This window comes from Mesitornis unicolor, unplaced genomic scaffold (assembly GCF_000695765.1).
Source record: "Mesitornis unicolor isolate BGI_N332 unplaced genomic scaffold, ASM69576v1 scaffold47759, whole genome shotgun sequence".
Lineage (NCBI taxonomy): Eukaryota > Metazoa > Chordata > Aves > Mesitornithiformes > Mesitornithidae > Mesitornis > Mesitornis unicolor.
Window position 1 is genome coordinate 5,891 of NW_010208802.1, and position 16,973 is coordinate 22,863.

The 16,973-nt window shown below is 43.5% G+C and overlaps 1 protein-coding gene across 1 annotated transcript; it reads right to left on the reverse strand.

The window, feature by feature from the left end:
* Window positions 1-377: 377 nt before the first annotated feature.
* Window positions 378-16,680, reverse strand: LOC104547070 (protein spinster homolog 2-like; the record flags this gene model as incomplete). The annotated part of the gene is made up of 7 exons (XM_010192628.1): window positions 16,408-16,680; window positions 14,995-15,146; window positions 11,995-12,061; window positions 9,690-9,832; window positions 8,373-8,525; window positions 6,570-6,759; window positions 378-443 (listed from the first exon to the last, which is right to left on the reverse strand). Coding segments are annotated over exons 1-7 (1,044 nt in total), but the record flags the coding sequence as incomplete, so codon positions are not given.
* Between the last annotated feature and the right edge of the window lie 293 nt (window positions 16,681-16,973).

Below are 16,973 nucleotides of genomic sequence, written 5' to 3' on the forward strand. Positions count from 1 at the left end.
CTTTGTGGTCAGAGCTGGGAGGGAGGGAAGGATTTCCTATTGCAGAACAAAGCCGAGTTATTGATAACAAAAGCTACTAATGTGCTGACTATTAGGAAATGCTGGTTGATTTCTTTGCATGTGGAGTTTTGCACTAATGCCTAAGATTTGGGGAAACTATCTGAATTCAGTAATGGTGTCCTTTCTGGACATCTCTCCCTAGTGCTCAGAACTAAAGACAAGAAGAATCTGTCTCTCTATCTCACTTTCCTTTTCAGCAATTAAAATAAGAGAGAAGTAGGCATTTGGAAGAAACTGTGAAGTTCAGGTTGTTCTTGCAAGCTGTCAAACTGCTCTGGCCACCAGAAGAGAAAGATGCTGTTCCAAAGTACACTCACCATTAGTATGTCTGCTGTGATAGCCCAGTTTGAAAACAGAAGAGTTTCTCCGATAAAAATGCAAATCTGTTATAATAAAACACACAAAAAGGAGAAGATTTATTCACTTGTCATTGAAAGGAAAAATAATCTGTCACAAACTTTCCTTTGTTGCTTATTTGTTTCAAACCTATACAATACACTCTTTGTTTCTGTTGTGATTTATCCTGAATATCAGAAAATGATAGATTTTATCAGAGTTTTAGAGGGTTAGTTTGCCACTTCATTAGTGTAAACTGCTTGTGATCTACAGAGCAGCTAAGTAAAAGGTTGACGCATTTGGTAACAGAAGAACACAAAAAGCCAGCAAGAAGAGACAGCCCTGGGCTCCCGTACTTGCATCATTCTGTTTCAAAAGGCAGTCAGAAAAGGCAAGAAGGCCACAATTCCCCAAAACACAGTAATTTCATCACTAAGTATCAAGTTATGCATTAAACTGTAACAAACCAAATGAGGTTCTCCATCCCCTATGTACACGATCCCTTCCCTCCCCTGGTAGCACATTGCTGTCCTTTTCGAGGGGGATACATGTCTGAGCACTGCAGCTCAAGCATTACATGGGTAGCATCTACATACAGGCAAGACAGGACTTAAGTGTGCAACATCATCAGTGTCCTACAGTGAAATACAACTCTTGACTCTGTGGAGACAGTCAATGACATACATTAAAAGCCCTGTGTATGCAGTGGGATAAGAGCTTCTTCTTGTGCCTGTGTGGGCTGAACAGCCTCCACATATCCCTTCCACTGCAAGGACTCCCTCCTCACTTACACCCAGTCCACACTGCCTTCTCAGCTGTGCTGGTACAAAGCCAAGCAAGGGTTCAGAGTGGGAAACTGAGAGTCCAATGGAGCAAGAGTGGCATTGCTTCAGAAAGAAGCCTCCATCAAAAAGGTTTCTTTACTCAGATTTAAATAATGAACCTTTTCCCTTTTTGCTGATGTTAACAATTCAGCAAAGAAATGCAGGTTCAACATGATGAAAAACCAAGGACAGAAAATCTTTCACACACACATTTCCCTCTTTCTTTGAGTATAATGAAGAGCAGAACACATAGACAAAATGCTACTTAAATAACCAGACTTGTGAAATGCAGCTTCCCTATTCCTCACTAGTAAGAATGCAAGCAAAACTCCTTTAATCTCCCTCAATGGCTGCTTTTTGACGAGCTAACCCATTTCTTTTTGTGGCTTCTAGAGAGAAAACAACCTGGAATCCCTATTGGAGTTGGAGATAATGGTAATGGAGATCTGGATTCTGGTAATTGAATATTCCCCTATTAATTGCCTTATGTTCACTTTTTGTTATGTTGAATAGGCTACAATTCGTTAACAAAACAAAGCTGACAATAAAGACACTATTCCACTCCGAGGAAACATTCAGATGGATAATTTTTTTGTGGCGTTTTGGTGAATTTTGATGGGCTCTGGCAGTCACAGTCACTGCTGCACAGGCACAGGCACAGTCTGGGGTGGGAGAAGGACATCCAACATTGGCAGCCATGGCTCTGATGTGACCACCACAGCCGTCTTTCCCACACACCATTCGAGACTGCCTAAACCCCTCAGACCATCATGTCACTGCCAAGAATAGTTTGCTTTATTTAGCAAGTCTTATGCATCGACCTACAGAAAGCTTCCTCTATTTGTTTCTAAAGTTGTCTTTGTTTCCCACACATTCCCCTTCCCTATCTCCTCTTTTTGTGACTAGATCTGCTTCCCCTATGATGGTGTCTCAGCAAGTCACTATGGCCCAGCTGGTCAGCTAGGAAATCTCCTCTTTCCATTTTCCCACTGTCCACTGGTCTGTCCTGAACTTGGCTCTCACTGGAAATGACAATGGCCAAGGTAAGAAAAGCAGATCCAGTGAATCAAGGTGTTGATGGGAGCTGAAGCCAAGTGTCAATGCAGCAAGGGCATGCCGGAGCCCGAGGTGTGCTCTCAGGATCTGCTCCGAAATCCATCCTACTCCAGCTTTGCAGCTGCTGTTGTTGAGGATCTGGGGCTGGATGAGCTTGGGAAAGATGTAATCACACTTCTGAGTGTGGCATCAACATGCCCTGTCTGTTCATACAGCATTGCAGGCAGGCAACTGCTTGCCTTAAGGTTATATAAATTACGTACACATACACACACATGAATTCTATACGTACAGCAAGTAAAACTTGCCCCCTTTGCAGGAATTCAGGACAAGTTCTACAAATCACTGAAATACAAACTCCAGAGCAACACCAGGCTTGAACTGTTGAATGTGTATTTCACTCACACTTCCATGAAACACGTGCTTAATATGTGGATACTGGTAAAAGGGAAAGAGGAAAAGTAGGACAAAAGATACTGATATTAAAAAAAGCCTGTCCTTCAGCTGCTAATGGGGATTTAGAAAAATGAGTACATCCACTGCAAAGGGCATATGAGGATATGTGACATTTCTGCTGGAGAGAGACTCTAGGGATGCTTACTGCAAATAGGGCAGCCTCCAGAACAGATCAATAGCTTCTGAAATGGTCACGATTTTGACTTCGCACACACTTTTCGAATCCTCATTTTACACTGAGATTTCACCTCTAGAGATACAGCCTCCTCTGAATCCAGCTGTGTTGTAGAATATCTCACCATCTCCATTTGGTTCTCATCTGTAATGAGCTGATAGAAGTTATGTTCCCCTAAAGTCTTCCGTTCATGTGACCAGTGAGCAAATTCCAATTCCCCAAAACAGTAAGTAAAGTAGAGTCAGAGCGGTCACACCAGAAGCTCTCACATCTTCATTATCTGTATTTCTCTTTGAAATGCTACGTAAGACTCCCACATATACACTTGAATTTGAAGCAAGTCTAACTCCATCTCAGTGTTGGGGCAATATCGATGCCCCAGAAGTAGGTAAGTCACCAGCACCACATCAACAGAAAGTCCCTGGAGTCGAAACTGAGATGCTGCAAAAGCTCTATGGCAAGGTTTTACCCTGGGAGTTGCTGTTTCTGCAAGATCATAAAAGTGTCTTCAAGGAATTGAAATAGATGTTGAAATTGAGATACAACAGGAACTTGGAACAGTGTCAAAAGGAAGGCAAAGCAAAGCATTTCTCTCCAGTCATTTGGAGATTTAAACTAATCTAAAATCGGCTATTTGAATGTCTGAGTGGTGCGATACAACGCCGCCGTACAGCTAATGGGTTTCAAGAGACAGGTTTGAAAACCAGCGTTTCAAAGAGTACATATTTCTGAAAGAGTGGGACCTAAAGATGTGCAAATTGCTGTTTCAAGGAGCTGGACTACAACACAAAAATACACATGCTGCAAGGAACACAAGAGTAAGAGCTGATTGCACTATACAGCTAAGCAAGTTAGTGAAAGATAGAAATACAAGTGTCTGGGCAGAAAAATGATACAGAATGCTGTTTTATTCCACCTTTCCAGCCTCTTCTGCCACTACCAATAATATACAGGATTAGTATTAAAAGACTGGATGGAAAAAGAAGTCTGTCTACCTGCTCCAGGTAGGAGTGGCTGCTACAGAACTGGAACAGCAGCTGCCCTGAGGAACCAAAACCACCAGCAAGACAGGACTGAGCAGGGTAGCAGTGTGTGTGTGCAGGTGAGGAAGAGAGCAGATAGCTGACAGCCTGTGAGGGACACGGTGACTGCGCTAATGGATATGTAGGTCTAAAAAAACCCAACCAAATAAACAAAAAAGCCAACAATACCCCCTACCCCCCCAAAGAAAAAACAAAACACAAAAAACAAACCAACACAAAAAACCCCACAAACCTCACCAAACAAACAAACAAACAAACCCAAACAAAACCCCAAAAGCCAAGAAATTAAAAAGCAAGGGCTCTGCTGATTCTTTCCAGAGTGCTGAACACTTCATTTAAGTGATACCAGCATCAGTTGAAATGAAAAACCCTCGACTGTTAACTAGAGCAGGGGAGGAACTGCTGCTCTGGTGGCCACCACAGCTCAGTGTGACAGAACATCATCCCATGAGGGCCCATCTAAGTGTCTGGAAGTTATAATTTAAGGCTCTGAGCCAATGATGGGTCTAAACCCAGTAACCCATCAGTTTCAGCATGGTGTGATCAATAACAGAAATCTAAGGACAGTGACAGTACAGCAAGGTCTGGAAATACCACCATGTTGGGGAACAGACCAGAACACTGCTCTTGCCCTTCCCAGTCATACAGAACTCAAGGATGCTGTTTCACGATAAGAGCGAGGACACAGCTGTCAAGGAAGCTATCAGATGAGAAAATGCACGTATAAATATTACAGTATTCTTTCCAGAACAAAGCTGTTATAATGGATTTTGAGATAAAGAAGGTAACCTAGTCCATCATGCTGTCCACCAAATCTAGGTTTTCCAACTCCAGAGCCAGAGAACTGTCTCTCCTTCATTTTGAACCAGTGAGACTTAAAACGGAGTAAAGAGAAGCTGCTACACCATGCAGGCTTGAAAAACAGGTCTCCTAGTGAAAGAAAAGGGAATTAAACACTCTGGGAGCCTGTAAGATTGCAATAGCATTGAACGGCATAGAAAAACAAGGGCTCATTTGTTTGAAACTTGCCTTGAAAGTCAATGTAACTGATACAGAGCACCACCATGATAATACCTTCTGTTATGAGACATTGGTAGCTCCAACATAGACCAGTTCTCTCAGTGAGGTTAGCACCTGTGACGGTAAGCAGCATCAGCAGTGGGTGCTGTGTCATTGTTTTCTGTTTATATTCATTTATAGTGGATGGCCTGGCCACAAATCATCTAACCCCAGGTGATTTACACACATTAATGATGATCTAAGCTATCCTGACTCTTTACTCTCTACTCAGCACTGGTCAGACCACACCTTGAGTATTGTGTCGATTTTTGGTCCCCGCTATACAAAAAAGACTGCCCTGAACAGCCAGAGCAGGCATTCTTGGTTCTGTCTTTGTGTGTTCAAACTTTCACTCTTTCTTCTTGTGTTTCCTCATGACATTGAGAGCTACTGAAATGCTCAGAAAATAACCACAGCCTAGGCTAGCACTAGAAATACAGAGATACAAGGGACAACACTGGATTGGCTGATTAATTGGAAATCAATTCTCCTTGCCGAGCAGAGTGTGCTCTGCAGTGTAGAAGTCAAGGGTGGGCTTTCAGAAATTATCCTACTACCCTACAGAAGCTTCTCTCAGGTCCCAGGTTTCTCTCTATTACATTGAAATGGAACCTGGCACCTGCTCAGTGCACTGGATTTCCACTCTCTACTGAAAACAAGATTTGAGTCTGAGACTGGATTATTACGCTCTATTTTTTTTCCTTTGCCCTTCAGTCCATGCATTTTGATCTATCTGATGTCTCCAATCACACAGCATGCTAAGAGTTGGAAGGGACCTCGAAAGCTCATCCAGTCCAACCCCAGCCAGAGCAGGATCACCAGACCAGGTCACACAGGAACACGTCCAGGCGGGTTTTGAATGTCTGCAGAGAAGGAGACTCCACAACCTCTCTGGGCAGCCTGGTCAGTGCTCTGGCACCCTCACAGTGAAAAAGTTTCTCCTTACGTTCTATACTTGGATTATAAACACTCTGGGAGGGGCTGCACTGTAATCTGCCGTTGTGCAGCATGGAATATTGTGGGTTCCTGGGCTATGATGAGGACTTCCAGGTGCTGTGGTAATACAGATGATAACAAATTGAAATTACATGGTAATTACTATTGGTCTGAAGAGAGCTATCTAGTTATGGGAATTAATGGTACTTATAGGTAGCCAAAAGCTTGACCACAGAGAAATTATGCTGTAATTATAATTTGGTACCACTGCAGCTACAATACCCTTCTTGTAAGGGAAGAGGCCAGTTTTCCTGCACCATAACATTAGGCAAGAGCAACAGAGGTATGGATAGAGGTACAGATAGAACAGCCCAAAGGCAGGCACTGTGTGTTTCCCCAGCTCCAAGTTCTGATGACAGTTAAAGAGGAGATAAGTAGTTGAGATATCAATTTCCCTCCAGACACATCTGGATAGTGCTAAAATACCAAGGGGCAAAATGGAGGCCATTCAGAAGGGGAAAACAAGACCAACATCTGGGGCTTCCTGCAGGGGACAGTACACACAGACTTCTGAGGAGCTTGGTAGAGAGACCTAGACTGGCACACGCAAGGGATTATACTTACATAGGCTCCCACAATGCTGCTCTTGGCAGCAACGAAGATCAGACAGATGAAGATGGCTGATCCGAGCATGCCAACAGCACAGACAAGAGGATCAGCTCGCTGGGTTTTTAACCGGCACCATTTGGTTGCCCCAGCCCCTGTGATTACACCCAGGAAACCAGTGAAGCATGTGATTGCTCCAAAGATCAAGCTATTAAAAAAGAAAAAAAAACAAAAAAGAAGAAGAGACAGTTATTTTTTTTTTTAAGTTTTCCCCAAAAACAGGCATGGTCTTTGAACAAATTATGAGGGTACACTGACTAATGAAATATGCATAATGGCTTTGCAGTTTTAAAGTAAAACAAACGAGCTCCCCAGCTGAGTGCTTCTGATTATAGCACTCTTATCCTGCAGTTAAGAAAAACACAGCACATGAAGCTCAGCCTTGTACACAGGCATTGATCAATATGCAAAGAGGTGCAAAGGGCCCATCCTGCTGCTTTGGGTGGAACTGAGCTCCCTCTCAAGCGTATTGCTCAGCTAATTACATATGCACACAACTAAGTAATAACCTGCATATTAATGGTGAAAGGGGAACTCATGGACAGAGCAGGCACTAGAAAGCGTATGGGAAAGGAAACCTAACAAGACTCTAAATTCCCGTGACTTTCAACATACTTGGACTTCCTAAGAAGCCCTATCAGATTATTTTCCTGTCATGTTACACATTTGAAATGTGTTAATTTAAATGTAAAGAGCCAGGAGCTGTCAAGGATTCTGGACACTGTATGTGCAGGACCTGGATTACAGGGTCTTTGGCAACTACATTACAGTAGCTCCAGGGCAGCTCAAAATACAGGTATCATCAAGGAGTGGAAAACTTCTCCCCAGTAGATGGACAGCCTGGCTGGAGGAGTATTTTCTGCTCACTGCATTTTTGCAGAATAGACCAAGATTGCCTGCTGGGTGCTCTAGCTGATGGTACTCCAAACCACTAAGTAGTTTACTGAGGATGGGATTGTATCAGCTAAAGTAAGAAGGTTCTCCTAATGTTATTTTTCCCCTCAAAAGCTAGAGAGAAAAAAGCTGACAAAAAGCAGTTTTTTGTATCTTTTATTCACCTGGAGAAATGATTTTTTTAGCATTTTATGCTTTGTGCCATCATGGCAAAGCACAAAATGATGAATTACTTTTCATAGCTTATGTGCTGCAAGTGATACTACATAACTGGGACCGAAAAACCAAACCACCATGTAACATCAAGCATTTCAAACCAAAGCATCCCAGATCTCCGCACCATTTTTCAGCAAAACTCAGTATACGCAGTAGTGTACAGTGCAACGAAACACAGTGAAGTCCTCACCCATTCAGAAACAAAAGTCTTCAGGGTCAGTCCCTGCAGCCTTTAGGGGAACCCCAAAATTATAGCCACCACCATGGCTACCCACTCTGCCAGCTGAATCTGCCGCTGTCTCGGAAAACAGGGTCTTAAAAAAGGTCTGAAGAAAGCAAATTCTCTCTCAGCTCTCCAAGCACCTTCTAGGGCAAAGATAGCATTCTCTTTTCTACTTCTGCACTATAGCCTGGGAAGTAAGACAGAGCTGAGGTCATTGCTTCTCCCTCAGTTTGACTTCACATGATGAAGAAAAGAAGAGAAATAAAACCTAGTTTACAATCGCAGCATTTCCTATCATTGTTGCAAAGACCTAGAGGAAATTACAGACATTCTAGTAACATGACTCTGTGGGACTTGCCTGTTTCCTCTGGTAAATAAGCCATCACCCCCTTCTGCCCCTCTTTAAAGCATCAGGGTGTGAATCTCACCTATCTTTGGTGCCACAGAGCTGTGAGCTGCACGTCTCTGCTGTCTTCTGCACGACCTGTGCTCTGTGAAGGTAGAGAGGGATCCACATGCCAAGGGCCCCTGTGGCGAAGGAGACAGCTGAGGTGGCCAATGATGAGAACACATAGCTGCGGCTGTGGAGACAAGAGGCAAAACCAAGAGAAGGTTTAGTGGGAAAAGTTTAAAGAGCAGGAGCCTCACGACAGAAGCCAGGGCTTCAGTGACAAAAGACAGTATTCCCCCATACTAGCCACCTCCCTTTGCCAAGGGGCAGAAATAATACAAGGTACCAAGCAATGGAGAATAAGAGGCATGGAGTATTTGTTTACGTGATGCTCCCATGATAATAATGTACTTAACTCTTCGGAGGTCCTTCAAAGAGACCATTTTTCACGGGAGCATTTCAGAAAAAAATCAGTCACTAAGACATGACGTGTGAATTACAGGACTTTCACTGTAATATCACCTGTTTACCTCAATTACTAGTTTCACTTCTCCCTCCCTGTCCGTACCACCATATGATTACTACGTGGATAAACTACCAAAATAAGTAATACAGAAATACTGATGAATTAACTATCATCACTTTTCATAGTCCTTTGATACTGGGTGACAATACCCGGAAGGCATCCTAGCCTGCAGTTCTAAAAATGAAGGACACCACAAGTTTCCCATCAGAATTCTGATGTAACTTGAATTCACAAGTGCAAGTATTTGCACAGTCACAGGCAAGCTTTCTGGAAGCAAGTGCAGCCATCTAAACACTCGTGAGCATGGCATCATTTATGCACATTCTGTGCTTGTGGATTCAGTCACAAATGGTGGTATAAACATATATATTTAAACCTGCCATGTAGTGTAAGCTCTTCTGTATTTTCTCCTCCTAAATTACTCTGGCATTCAAGTCTCTTTTTCCCCTCAGCAGAGTAGGTCTCTCAAGGATGAAAAAGGATCTAAGTGTCTGAACAACAGTGGCACCACAATTAATCCAGGAACACAGCAATTTCTACACTTCAAAAGCCTTGATTTGTCTGAAGTATGAGCAAAACAAAGCAGGCTCTCTCTTAGATGTGAATCTTGGAAAGCTTAGAGCAAAAGCTGGAAACTGTTATTGTCATCACAGTTGATACACTGTGAAAATGTAACTGTGATTTTCTATCCTAGGCCCAAAGACTGAGCTTCCTGCAACTCCCTGCCTGTTGTCACTTTCCCATCTCACACTGCTGGGAAGTACAGGCTGCTGGATGTTCCAGTTAAGCATTAGAGGCAAAGCGTGCTTTTTACTAGAGCGCTCTTACTTTCTAATCAGTGCTTTCATGTCTCTTAGCCATGAGGTCCGAGCCTTCAGCTGTCCCCCAAGTTGTTCAACATTTCCTCTTTTAGCAGCAGGTACAAATATCAAGATGAGTGTCCCTGTCATCATTCCCAGGACTGGAGATACCTGCAAGAAAGGAACAGGGAATCAGCACAGGAGTCAGCAGGGTTTGCTTTGACTGGTCAATAAGAGGCAGTTTACTTAAGTTTCATTTCAGCGACTGAATTCTATACAGCTACCCAGGACCTACAGCTACCCAATCTCTGTGAGCACACGGAGACATCTGCTCCTTTCCTTCCTCCCTGTTATTCCCTGGACTCTCTTATCTCACTCTGGAAGCATGCAGCTTTTGGAATGCTCTGATTAAGGCAGTCCATTTCTTTGTGTTATTAAAGTACCGAGATTCATCTAAATACTGCATTCAGTGATGTTTAACTCTTTGAAAACCTACTTCCAGCTGGGCTATGAGACCAACTAGTTTCTGGGAGAGTGCCTTTTAAAGGCAATGAGGACAGGTGAAAGCTTTCTGGATGTAGGGAGCATGCTGGCTTTGAAAACCCTTGCTTGACATGCATCCCTCCTCCAGCTAACCCACAATGGCTTTCCATTTTCAGAGAGCTTCATTAGAGTACCTCAGTGTACAACAGACCAAGAAACATTGAAAATTCAGGCTGGAAGACAGGAAAACAACACATTAAGGGGTTAGGTTTCCCAGTTTCAAGTCCTGTCACCCAATCACTAGACAGAAATACAAAGATGTCACAGTGTTTTGCAAGCTACAAACATGATTCTTGCCTTGACACTGAAATTCCATCATTGTCAGAATGGAAAATAGCACTGTTAGGAAAACAGGAACACAGATTTTCACCAAACTATCATCTCTTCTATGCATGCTATTTTAAAAATAAATTCCTCTTAAAAAAAAAAAGCTTCCAATAATAACCCAAGAATGCCCTTTACACATAAAGCAGTGTTTCATGTCCAAAGATGACAAACCCACAATTCTTCTAAGGAAGAGAAGACAAAGTTACTTCAGAACTGTAAAGTCAAGAAAATCCCTCATCCAGGGATAAATGGAGCCTGATACAGTATCCTTATTACAGATGAGCACAAGGCAATTTTGCGCAGTCAGGGAATCAATGTGACATTTATAGTGGAAATCATGACCTCCTAAGGGGTACAGTCTTGCAGACAGCCTGGATTTCTCAGGATAACTATGGAGACTTCATCTGAAGAGAAAGACGCTCGTGATGACTTCTTCACATAAATCAATCACGTGGGTTTTACAGACAGAAACCCAAGAGTGCTCCAACATATCACCCTCAGTAAAGCCCACTGACCAGGAGGAGGGGTTTGGGGGTTTCTTATTCCTTGTGCTGGCCTCTGCTCAAAAGTTAATTTTATCCTCAAAGCATTTCTGCTGTTGAATGAGGTAGCCATTCTCTTGGTGTGAAGTTGTAGGCTATTAAACTTTTCATTTCAGGTTTACTCTCCACTGTCCTAGCTGCATATGAACTGCTGATGGCGATTTTTCCTGGCTTTGCTTATTCTTGCTGGACAGGGAGGGAATGGCCTGTGTCACAGACGGGCACAGTTGCTTGAGATGGGAACCCAGGTATCTAATCACCTGCTGTTATAAATGGTGTTGGTCTGAGCTTTACTGTCTTCATGAAGTGCCAGAGCCAGAGAATGCTCCTTATGGGGCCTCATGGCACATACTGCCAAAGGTCAGAAAACAGTTCTGCTGGGCCACTTCCTCTCAGCTCTTTCAAGACATCTTTGTGTGCAGGATTTGTTTGTGCGTATGTGATTGGAGTGTATTATCTTTTCAACACATTCATCAAGGTCCCAAGAGGTTAAAACAGAAGGAAATCGACTGTCTCAGGGCAGAAAAACAAGCGGAAACTGGAACAAAGTGTTTTTTCCTCAAAGCAGGAAGCTATTCTCAGAGTTTCTTGACAGCAGGAAACTGAAAGACTGCAGAGTTGATTTAAGGCCAATGCCTCATCTTCCCATCCCCATCAAGAAACCATGGTTGACTGATAATACAGTGATTGGAACATTCTTGCTTTTGGACAAGCAAAACACCAAGTACAACAAGTCAAAAATACATAACTTTCCTATTTGCTTAGAGAATGCATCTGCTATGCACTTAATATCCATAAATGCCATTTTCAATCCTTTACCTTCTATACACAATAATATGTTGAGGGATTGTCTGAGAGAACTCTTCCTAACACCGACCAACCAATGCAACTGCTACTATGACGTTATTAAGAGTGACTTACCCGCAACGCCCAGCGCCAGTCTCCAGCAACCTGCTTCACGCTTGACCCAGTGATGTATCCCAAGCCACTGCAAGCAAAGTAAAGATGAGAGTCAGAGTACCACAATCACAGCTGTTCTTAAACAAAGATAAAAAGAGGCACAGTCAAGCGTGTGTCCTATGTGCTCCTCTCCGGCAGGAAGAAACACGAGGAATAAAGCCAATGGTAGCCAATACCTAACTCTGCCAGCACTATTGCTCTAAAAAAACTCAAATCTGATGGAAATACGGACAGCGATCTTAAGTTTATAGCTGACATTTCAATCTACAGTGGACACAAACAAAGCCTCAAAAAGGATTTATTTCCCAATTTAACTTCTACATCAGGCCTTTCCGTGCACTAATATGAATACTTACAATTTTATGTTTAAGCTCTCAGTTACAAAGTGCCCTTCAAAGACACACCATACTCCATCACTAAATTTTTGTCTTGTGATTTCATAGTACTTGGTTCTAATTGCCCACGAAGCTTGTAAGCTTCCATAAGCTTGTAAGAAAGCCCAAGAAGAATATGCAAGATGGTCTGATGGGAGAACATCGGACCTGAAGCTTGGAAATCCTCTCTGAAGATAAGGGAGCAATGGGACCTTCAGCCCCATGCTAAGAATTACACTGTGGTAACACAACGTGGCTCTTAAGAGACTAAAGATGAATGTAGCCATGCTCCTCTCAAAGTGAACTGAATGGATGTGAACTTCCCTTTTTTCAACACTGCTGCAATTGTTGCTGAGGTTGCCTTGGCTACAAGTTGTCAATTCTGCTGTCAGACGTCACATGCCTTTATTGAAATGTCTGCTAAGCTTGGGAGGTTGCCATCGATAAACATCCCCAAACTGGGCTTTTTACACTGATGGGCCCCAAAATCAAACCATGGATCCAAACCTCTGTTGGGTATTGAGAAAATCAAGTCCCAGAATCAGGCTCAACGGGATGAGTATCTGTCGTTTCTTGTTAAACATAGTTCACTGAATTCTCAATGGAAATACTTGGCATCCTTTGTTCTCTTGGGAAAATATTCTTTTTCCCAGTTAGGGACTTTCTTATCTCTTTTTCCTCAAGAGCAAATGGATGTTTGTGAGTTTTACCTCATGGACAAATGCTCTAACTTGTAAAATGCACCACCCTAAACCTGAAGTTTTTCCCTCAGATAGTGGAGGATTAAACTGCTGCCCATGTTTTCCCTGTTGGAAATTGAACCCATGATGCCACTTTTGCGAAGGATCAAGCACAAATCCAGGCTGGGTGGAGAATGGCTCAGAGCAGTCCCGAGGAGAAGGACTTGGGGGTGTCAGTTGAGGAAAAACTCAACATAAGCCAGCAATGTGCACTCACAGCCCAGAAGGCCAACTGCATCCTGGGCTGCATCACAAGAAGTGTGGCCAGCAGGGCAAGGGAGGTGATTCTGCCCCTCTGCTCTGCTCTGGTGAGACCTCACCTGGAGCACTGCGTCCAGCTTTGGAGTCCCCAACATAAGAAGGACATGGAGCTGTTGGAGCGGGTCCACAGGAGGCCACAAAGATGGTCAGGGGCTGGAGCACCTCCCCTGTGAGTATTGTCTGAGAGTTGGGGCTGTTCAGCCTGGAGAAGAGAAGCCTCCAGGGAGACCTTATTGCAGCCTTCCAGTTCCTGAAGGGATCCTACAGGAAAGCTGGGGAGGGACTTTTTACAAGGGCAGGTAGCGATAGAATGAGGGGGAATGGTTTTAAACTGGAAGAGGGGAGGTTTAGAGTAGATGTTAGGAAGAAATTCTTTACCGTGAGGGCTGCGAGACACTGGCACAGGTTGCCCAGTGGATGTCCCCTCCCTGCAAGTGTTCAAGGTCAGGTTGGACAAGGCTTTGGGCAACCTGGTCTGGCGGGAGGTGTCCCTGCCCGTGGCAGGGGGGTTGGACTGTCCTAAACCATTCTGTGACTCAATGTTGTCCAGCTCTGCGAATCAGTACGCAAACTATGCGAACCCACCCTGCCTACAACCTCACAAGAGCGGGTCACCCATTATTTTAAAAATATTTTTTTTTTTTTAAAATCACAGATTCTCTCCTGTCCCAACAATCAGATACTGCATTGGGCTGATAAGGGAACTCAATTGAAAGAAATATTCAGAGGAATAATATTTCCAGAGGAAATAACGACTCCAAATCTGAGTCTGTCCCTTGCTTTCACCAAGCATCTGTGGGCTTGCCTGTCCTTCACTGCCCTGTGTTAAAACTGAGTATGAGCAACCATTACAGTTTCTCTCTTCAGCCTTCTCTACACCAGCCTTCACAATTTCTCCTAATTGCTGTTTCAGTGGCAAAAACACTGAAATGGACTGGCCACTGCTATTGCAACTACCAAGTCACTTCAGATTGGCTTAGCTGCATTTTCCAAATTTAGTCAGACTGGCCAAATTCAAGGTTGGGCAGAATCTGAGCTTGAATTAAACATATCTTAAAAGTCAACATTTCAAATCGTGTATGTTACATGGCATACCCCTCTTGAAACCTCCGAAATGTAGGGTGTCACAGAGAAGCAGATAACCATGTGCTCACTTTTGAAAACTCAGCCCAGTGTCTTAAGAGATCCTGATCTCACAGTAACCTGAAAGACATCGGCTAAAGAAGGTCTAGACTTGAAATGAATGGAAGCAAAGATTCAGAGAACCAGTATAACATTATTCAAAATAATGATTTAATAATGCTAAAAAAAGTCAGCTAAAATATTTTTATTCCATTTCCACCCCATTGCTGTAAAAAAAAAAAGAATTCCTTCCCCCTAATTCCCCAAAGTCACACATGAACAGTAATGGGGCTAGAAAAAGAATCCAATTCCTGCAACCGATTAGTCACTGCTCACAATATTTTCCTGTCTAAAACGTTCCACCCAAAGACAGAAGAACTATCATCCTTAGCATCCTTAGATCTGTGTGGGCTTACTTTAAGAGAAAAGATAAAACCAGATGAAAGCAGCACGGTGGCACTCACCTGCCAAGAGGAATTGCGAAGTAGAAAACAGACAGCATGAGAGTCCTTGTGTTTTTGGTGAAAAGATCTCCTATGATGGTCGGTGCAATAGTGGAGTAACTTGCTTCACCAATGCCAACCAAACCTCGTGAGAGCACAAGAAGCCAGAAATACTGAAAAGGGAAAACAAAATACCAAAAACAACAACAACAACAACAAAACAAAACCAAAACCAAAAAACACACAAAAAAACCACCTTAGCAGGTCTCCCCTTCACTTTTTGAATTCAGGATAGACAACAGTGAAAGCTGCGCAAATGGAGAAATGTAAACACGTAACTAAAAAGTCATACCCTTGTATGCATTAATTTTTTAAAACCTCAGGCTCTTTTCATTTGCCTCTTGCTGAGGAAGAAAGGGTATTTTTTGTGAAGATCTATAGGCATGAAAGAAAAGTAATAATAATACACGTTTCTCCAGTGACACTCAAGAAAATACTTTTAATAGAGGCTGAAGACCCTCAGGTTATTCTCAGGCTGGAGTTCACCCATTATGCCGGAGTGCCAGCAGTCTGCACTGAGAGGGGAAGGTTTGGGGAGGGCATGGGTGTAACAAAGCCCGCTCTGGGATCCAGAAAAAGCAACCCCTGCTCGGCACAATCCCAGCCTCCTCAGTGTGCCGAGGGACAAGTTAAGATCGGTGAAATCTTTAGGTCAAGAGAGGTTCTCCTCCCCCTCTACTGTGCCCTGGTGAGACCGCATCTGCAATATTGTGTCCAGTTCTGGGCCCTCAGTTCAAGAAGGACAGGGAACTGCTGGAGAGAGTCCAGTGTAGGGCTACAAAGATGATCAAGGGAGTGGAGCATCTGCCTTATGTGGAAAGGCTGAGGGAGCTGGGTCTCTTTAGTTTGCAGAAGAGGAGACTGAGGGGAGACCTCATTCATGTTTATCAATATTTAAAGGGTGAGTGTCACGAGGATGGAGCCAGGCTCTTCTCGGTGACAAACAATGATAGGACAAGGGGTAACGGACACAAACTGGAACACAGGAGGTTCCACTGAAATTTGAGAAGAAACTTCTTCTCAGTGAGGGTGACAGAGCACTGGAACAGGCTGCCCAGAGAGGTTGTGGAGTCTCCTTCTCTGCAGACATTCAAAATCCGCCTGGACGCCTTCCTGTGTAACCTCATCTGGGTGCTCCTGCTCCGGCAGGGGGATTGGACTGGATGAGCTTTTGAGGTCCCTTCCAATCCCTAACACTCTGTGATTCTGTGAAATCCTAAAAGCTCTTCAAAGCTGTGAAAGAGTTGAACTTGCAATCCCTCAAACTCTGAGTATCAGTGCGCTCAGGCAGGAGTAGCACCAGGCGAAGGATTCGGACTCACACAGGGCAATGGCACAGGTTGCAAAAAGGCTTTAAGCTGCCCACATAATTACCTGCTCTTCTGAGTAAAGGGCAACCCAACAGAATGAGGGGATGGACTTCACATTCTGCAGAACACAGCCCAAAATTGGGATGAAAAGGAATTGTTCATCTAACAGAATTTCCTTCATGGCTCGTTTCCCTGTTTCACCCAACAGTTTCACAGACTGCAAGGACTTGATTTTCCAGCCGACCTCCTTCACTACACTTGCAGTTTTCTGGGCATAAGGTACAATACTTTGACACCTAAATACCTGATCCACGAGCACAATCAAGTTCTCAGACATCTAAGCAGCTTGCATTACACCCAGAAGTAATTGCAGGTGCAGAAATTAAAGAGTCAACTGCAGAAAACTGTAAGCACAGGGAAATCCATTTCTACCAAGGAAACCTCTACAAATCCTCCATTTACTGTTACCATTCTATAGATCATCTGTGAAGAGAGCAGCAGGGATTACAATATGTCCTTAAACACAAAAGTGCCTTGAGAACAGCAAGATATCACTGGTTCCCCTTCTCCAGATGAGGAAAAGTTGAGTTACAGGGAAGTGACTGACTTTGTGCTTTACAGCAAAGCTAA